The sequence below is a fragment of the Tyto alba genome, unplaced genomic scaffold (genome assembly GCF_018691265.1).
Source record: "Tyto alba isolate M040663 unplaced genomic scaffold, T.alba_DEE_v4.0 Super-Scaffold_10, whole genome shotgun sequence".
NCBI classification, from domain to species: Eukaryota; Metazoa; Chordata; class Aves; order Strigiformes; family Tytonidae; genus Tyto; species Tyto alba.
In genome coordinates, this window is record NW_024881262.1 from 15,004,669 (window position 1) to 15,010,668 (window position 6,000).

At 61.8% G+C, this 6,000-nt stretch overlaps 1 protein-coding gene across 1 annotated transcript; it reads left to right on the forward strand.

Annotated features, from left to right (window-relative positions):
• The first annotated feature begins 1,693 nt into the window (after nucleotides 1–1,693).
• FAM43A (family with sequence similarity 43 member A) lies at nucleotides 1,694–3,717 on the forward strand. Its single transcript, XM_032986882.2, has one exon. It carries the CDS (start codon nucleotides 1,959–1,961, stop codon nucleotides 3,045–3,047), a length of 1,089 nt encoding a protein of 362 aa, XP_032842773.2. The 5' UTR covers nucleotides 1,694–1,958; the 3' UTR covers nucleotides 3,048–3,717.
• The last annotated feature ends 2,283 nt before the right edge of the window (nucleotides 3,718–6,000 follow it).

Genomic DNA, 6,000 nt, shown 5'->3' on the forward strand with positions numbered 1-6,000 from the left:
GCATCCCTTCCCTCCGGCATGTCACCGCACCGTACAGCTCAGTGTCATCGGCAAACCTGCTGAGCGCACACTCAATCCCACTGTCCATGTCACTGACAAAGATGTTAAACAGTGTCAGTCCCAAAACCAACCCCTGAGAAAGGCCACTCATCGCTGCTCTCCGCTTGGACATCGAGCTGTTGACTGCAACGATTTGAGTGCGACCCTCCAGCCAAGAGGCAGAGGGCTCGGTTCAGCACGGTGCTGAGCCCAAACGGGCATCTCAGTGGGTGCTGGGCTTTATGCCAAGGGGCCCGCCCAGCTTGCCCTGGCCATGAAACAGCTCGTGCGTGCTGATCGGTGCACGCCCAGCCCACGCCGCTCTCCGACTGCAGTTTTCCCATAGGAAAATGGGAAGATTAACACGTTCACTTCGCAGGGCCAGCAACAGCCTTCCTAACGCTGCAAGAGTGCTGCGCTAGAGCCGCCAAAGACAGGAAACGCGGCGTGTTACAGATCCACACCCACCACCGGCCTCTGCAAACCATAGATGTGCCGAGGCGTCCCCCGATACCGGCGGTGGCTGAGCAGCCTCGGGGGGCGGCGCTGCCGCCGCTGCCCTCCGCTGAGGGGGTATTTTTGAAATGTAAGCAAATGGGCGAGTGCTTTTAATAATCTAACACCGGTCACTGTGGTTACTTGCAGTTCCCAAGCAATCTGCTAGATGGCATAATGTAATAATAAGAAGAATTATAACGATAATACATGGGTTGGTTTGAATTGATCCAAACTCTAGAAATGATTTGTCAGATAATATAAGCAGGTGTTTACACATTTTACAGCACAAGTACATACTGGTCCCCTTTTACTGAAACCCTGACGAAGGGCCATTCTCTGCAACCCTGGAATTGCTATCCTTTCTGGCAGAAGATATGATACATGACATGAGAAGCTACAGCAACGACACAGAGAGCAACTTTCTCATTATGTCTGTGACTGTACTCGAGCAACCCCAGAAAGAAATTACAAGACAGCTTCTTGTTATTTGGATGCTGCATATAAATAAAGAGCAAAGCATTACTCATACATAATAGCTTGTATTTGCTGCAGGCCCTGCTGCTCTCAGAGCCGGACTAACCAAATCAAAGCGAAGATTATGTTGCAAGAGTGGGACTTCTCCACGGCACGCCCTGGCCGGGAAGGCTGCCGAGGTTTGGGTTCTCGTGGGTGTGGGGACTCCCGGAGCACGGGGCCCCGCGCTGCCCTTGGGATTTTTATCAGTTTCGGAGGTTTCGAGCTGCCGGCTCCCCTCTTCCCCCCCCCACCCCCTCCCCGGCTGCCCTCTCCATCCTCCCCGCCGCTGCCGCCGGCGGCTGCAGGAGAGCGCTGCGGCACCCTCCCTCCGTCCGTGGCCGTGGGACGGCCCTCGCGTGAGCACCCGGGGCGTGGGGAGCGAACCGGGAGGCAGGAGGGGCGGAGCGGGGGGGCGCGGCGCCCCGCTCCCCCCGCGCCCACGGTCGCGGCGGCAGCGGCCGGTTGCCACCCCCGCTGGGGACCGCGCCCCGCGGGGCCCCTCGGCGGGCCGGGGCCGGGCGGGGAGGGGAAGCGGGGGCCGCCCGGCGGGGCTGGCACCGCCCCGTGCCCGCCCCCCCTGCCCGCCCCACGGCGCGGCGGGGCCGGGGCCGGGGCCGGGGCGCCGCGGAGCAGAGCGGCGGCGGCGGGCGGGCGGCGAGCAGCGAGCCGCCGGCTCGGCGGGCCGCGGGCAGCGGGCGCTCCGCCCTCGGTGCGCGGGGCCTCCCCTCTCCGCGCCCGCGGAGCGCCCGCCTATATCTACGGCGGCGGCGGCCCGCCGCCCGCAAGGATGTGAGGCGGGCGGGCAGCCCAGCCGCCGCCGCCGCCGCCGCCGCCGCCGCCGCCGTGGCATGCCCCTCCGCGCCCGGAGCCGTCGGCGCGGCGCCTAGCCGCGGCTCCGCGGGGCGATGCTGCCCTGGAAGCGGAGCAAGGTGGAGCTGGTGGCGGGCGAGGCGCGGCGGCAGAGCAAGCCCAAGGGGTACGCGGTGAGTGTGCACTACTCGGCGCTCACCTCGCTGGCCCGCGCCTGCCCCGAGAGCGCCCTGCACCGCGTGGGCAGCATGTTCCGCTCCAAGCGGCGGAAATTCCGCGTGACCAGCGAGGACCCCACGTACACCGTGCTCTACCTGGGCAACGCCACCACCATCCAGTCCAAGGGCGAGGGCTGCACCGACCTGGCCGTCTGCAAGATCTGGAGCAAGAGTGAGGCGGGCCGGCAAGGCACCAAGATGAAGCTGACCATCAGCGCGCAGGGCATCCGCATGGCCCACGCCGAGGACAAGGGGCTGCGCCGGCCCGGCCACCTCTACCTGCTGCACCGGGTCACCTACTGCGTGGCCGACCCACGCCTGCCCCGCGTCTTCGCCTGGATCTACCGCCACGAGCTGAAGCACAAGGCGGTGATGCTGCGCTGCCACGCCGTGCTGGTCTCCAAGCCCGAGAAGGCGAAGGCCATGGCCCTGCTGCTCTACCAGACCTCGGCCACGGCGCTGGCCGAGTTCCGCCGGCTGAAGAAGCGGGACGACGCGCGGCACCAGCAGCAGCAGCTGGTGGGCGAGCAGAGCATCCCGCTGGTGCCGCTGCGCAAGCTGCTCAACGGGCAGTGCTGCTACAAGCCGCCGGTGGAGCGGAGCCGCAGCGCGCCCAAGCTGGGCTCCATCACGGAGGACCTGCTGGGCGAGGAGCAGGAGGAGCGCGCCATGCACTGCGACTGCGAGGACATCCTGGAGGCGCTGGGCGAGCCCGAGGGCGAGCTGCTGCGCACCGGCGCCGGCCGCGGCGAGGGCCCGGAGCTGGGCCAGCTCCTCCGCGACCTGGGCGAGCTCAGCCTGGGCAACGACTTGTGCTCGCTCCGCGCCGACCTCCGTGTCCGCCGGCTGCTCTCCGGCGAGAGCACGGGCAGCGAGTCCTCCCTGGAGAGCAACGGCCCGGACGGCGCCGGCCCGCCCTGCAACGGCGCCGAGCAGCCGCCCCCCGGCGACCCCGAGAGCGGCTGAGCGCCGGGGGTGCGCGGGGCGCGCCGGGTCCCCTCCGGGCTCTCCGGGGGTGCACGGCTCAGCCGGGGCGCCCCCCGCTCCCTTTTCGGCCCCGCCGAGGCTGCACGGCCCCCCCGGGAGCGCAGCGGGCCCCCGCCGCCCCGGCCCCCTGCGCCGCCCCCGCGTCCCGGGCAGCGGCCGCGGGAGCCGGGCCCCAGCCCGCCGTGGCCTGCGGAGGGGAGGCGGCCGCGGGCTGTTTACCTCCGGCTCAGCCCTTGAAGATCTGCCAAATTCCTGGAATAGCTTTCCCCGGGGAGGGCGGCGGGAGGGAGGTGTTGCGCCTTGTTTACAGTCAGAAATCTCACATCCGAAAGGGCCCCCCCCACCGTTTTCTCCATTAAAGTCACTCCATCGTGCTGTCGTGTCCGAGAGGTTTGCACTGTTGTGAATTTTTTTTTTTTTTAATTATTAAGTTAGACTCTTTTTTTTTTTTTTTGGGCCCCGGTCCTGTCCCCGGTCTCAATGCTCTAGATCTTTTGCTGTGCAAAAGAAGACTCTACTCGTGGCTGTTCACCTGTACATAGGGAAATGTATGCAAATACATTTTGTTATTTTTAAGAACACCACCATTGCGATCTCCTCTGTTTGCACATAAGTGAAGAAAATAAAAATGACAGTAATTTAAAAGAAACTGGGGTCACTGTCGCAATTCGGCCTCTCTGTGTGTGTTCCTTGGATGGAGAAGGGGGGGGGGGAGGGGAAGAAATCCATTGGGATATGTTGTAGCTGCAAGGGGCCACCGCACAGAAAGGCCCTTGCAAGCACCGAGCGAGATTCCTGAGCCAGCTGGAAATCTTACACCGGGGAGATGCACCAGGTGATTAAGGTGTCTTACAAGACACAGGGATGAGGTTTTTCTCTCTGCTGTCACTAACAATGGGCAGGAATGTGCGAGAAGCCTCCTTGGGACTCCCGGCTGGATCCTTGTGTCGAGAAACTGAACCGTTCAGCTCCGAAGCTGCCGTGGGGCTCGCTGACCCTTGCGTGGCAGCGCGCTCGTGGGTGCTGGCAGCGCCGCGCAGCCCCCCCGGGGTTTGCATTCAGGTGCCGCCGCTGCAGCTGGTCCCTTGCCACTCGCAGCACCAGCCCAAGCCAATTTCATAACCTCGCACAGGGCAAGCAGCGAAGTTGATTAGCCGTGGGACTGCCGTGGTATTTTTAGCTGTAAATCTGTTTGTAAGTGGCAGGCTCCCAGGGCGGTAGAGATGTTCCGGTTTCATTTGTCCCCAAGTGGAGGTATCAATTAAGAGATAATTAATCTGGCATTTCTGATGTCTAAATGTTTTCCACTGTGCCTGTGCTGCAATCGGGCGAGTTGCGGGAATGTCAACGAAAAGCCCAACCAGCTGCTGGGGCCAGGCTGCACTCCTTGTTCAAGGAGCCAGCCTCCGAAGAACTTGTAAATACCCCATTAACACAGATTGCAAAATCTGCCACCGCACTGGCAAGAAGCTTTTACCATTGCCTCAGCGTGAGTCAGTCTGAGGAGGAAGGCAGGCTGGGGTGGTTTGCATGGGAAGGGGTAATGGTAAGAGGGAGCAGCTCCCCTCAGAACGGGCACCTTCTTGCCCAGGTCACACGCAGCCCATGATGGGCAGTGAGATGCAGGAGGTGACAGTGGCCACGCTCAGGCTGGCACTGCTGAGACACACCTCGCAAAACAAAAACTCTTGCTGCTCTTTCTCAGGCAAAGCTCCCTTTGCCTTTCCCAGGGAGAGAAGGGGCAGGTGATGAGGGGTGGAAATGAAACACCAGGGAAAGCTTATCCTGCAGTGCTTTCCCCAGGGTGGGGGCTGCAAGGCTGCCTTGCCCGCAGCGGGGGACCCCCAGTGCCCTGGAGATCACGACTGTGCGAGGTCTGTGCCCAGGGCCCTGTCACTGCCTGTCGCTCCCCGGGGGGAGGGAGCCGGTCGCGCTGGGAGCAGGGCAGCGGTACAGCACCCGAGAGCAGGGCACCCCGGGGATTCACAGGCTGGTTTGAGCTAACCCCAGCTGCTGAATGGCTGGGCAGTGTTAGCTTTACATCCTCTGTGTATGCTTAAAGGCGGTTAACGGCATCAGCTTAGTCAATGCCTTTCCTCTCTCCAGAAGAGCCATCATGTCTACAACGGTAAGGACATGGCTTTATCACATGCTGGAGCTGAAAGCACAATTCTCTGAGCAGCACCAGCAGCAGCCAGAGCCCGAAGCATTTCCCCTTGAAGTAGCAGGGTTACTGTGCAGTTTCCTTAGAGGCCCGTACAGATCATTAGCTATAAATGTAGGGTTCAAATCCCTTTGTGTCTGAGATATTTTGGTACTAGCACCACTGAAAAAAAAAAATCATACAGTTGTCTGCAGTGCTAGTGCAAGGTTATTTATGTATGCTTAACTGGTGTGCCCTCCCCATAGCAGCATACATGGGCCTGCAAACGAGAACAAGTGCGTGTGAGAAGAAAAAGGTCATTATATTTTCCGCACAGCAAGTTTGAAGGAACATCTCCCTAGGATGAGCAGAGGAGGAGAAAGTGAGACCTCCTCCGCAATAAGTTCGAGTACAGGGCTGAGCTGCTAATGATTTCCCTTTGAAACGAGTAGCTTCTCGCCAAGCTGAAAACCTTACTGCTGGCTGGTGGGGAGGCAGCCCGGGAGAAGCGCAGGGCTTTGGGAAAGGCCTCTGTGGGACAGGCAGGCTCTGCCGACTGCTGTGAGGCCATTCCTGTCCCAGGCACCGCTCCCCTCCGCAGAGGACAAACTGTTCTGTGGTCTCTGCTGAGCGTTGGGGCTGACACCAGCCCCTGTGCCAGGGCTGCTCCCCACAGGCAAGGTGCAGCGTCCCACCGAGCACAGCACGGCTCCTGCTCAGGCTGTCGGCAGAGGCACGCGTTCCCCCGCTCCATCCGACAGCACTAACTCAGCTCTACCAGCTGGGGAT

Coding starts and splice junctions, on each gene's coding strand:
- FAM43A (XM_032986882.2), top strand. CDS start 1,959: ATGCTGCCCTGGAAGCGGAGCAAGGTGGAGCTGGTGGCGGGCGAGGCG.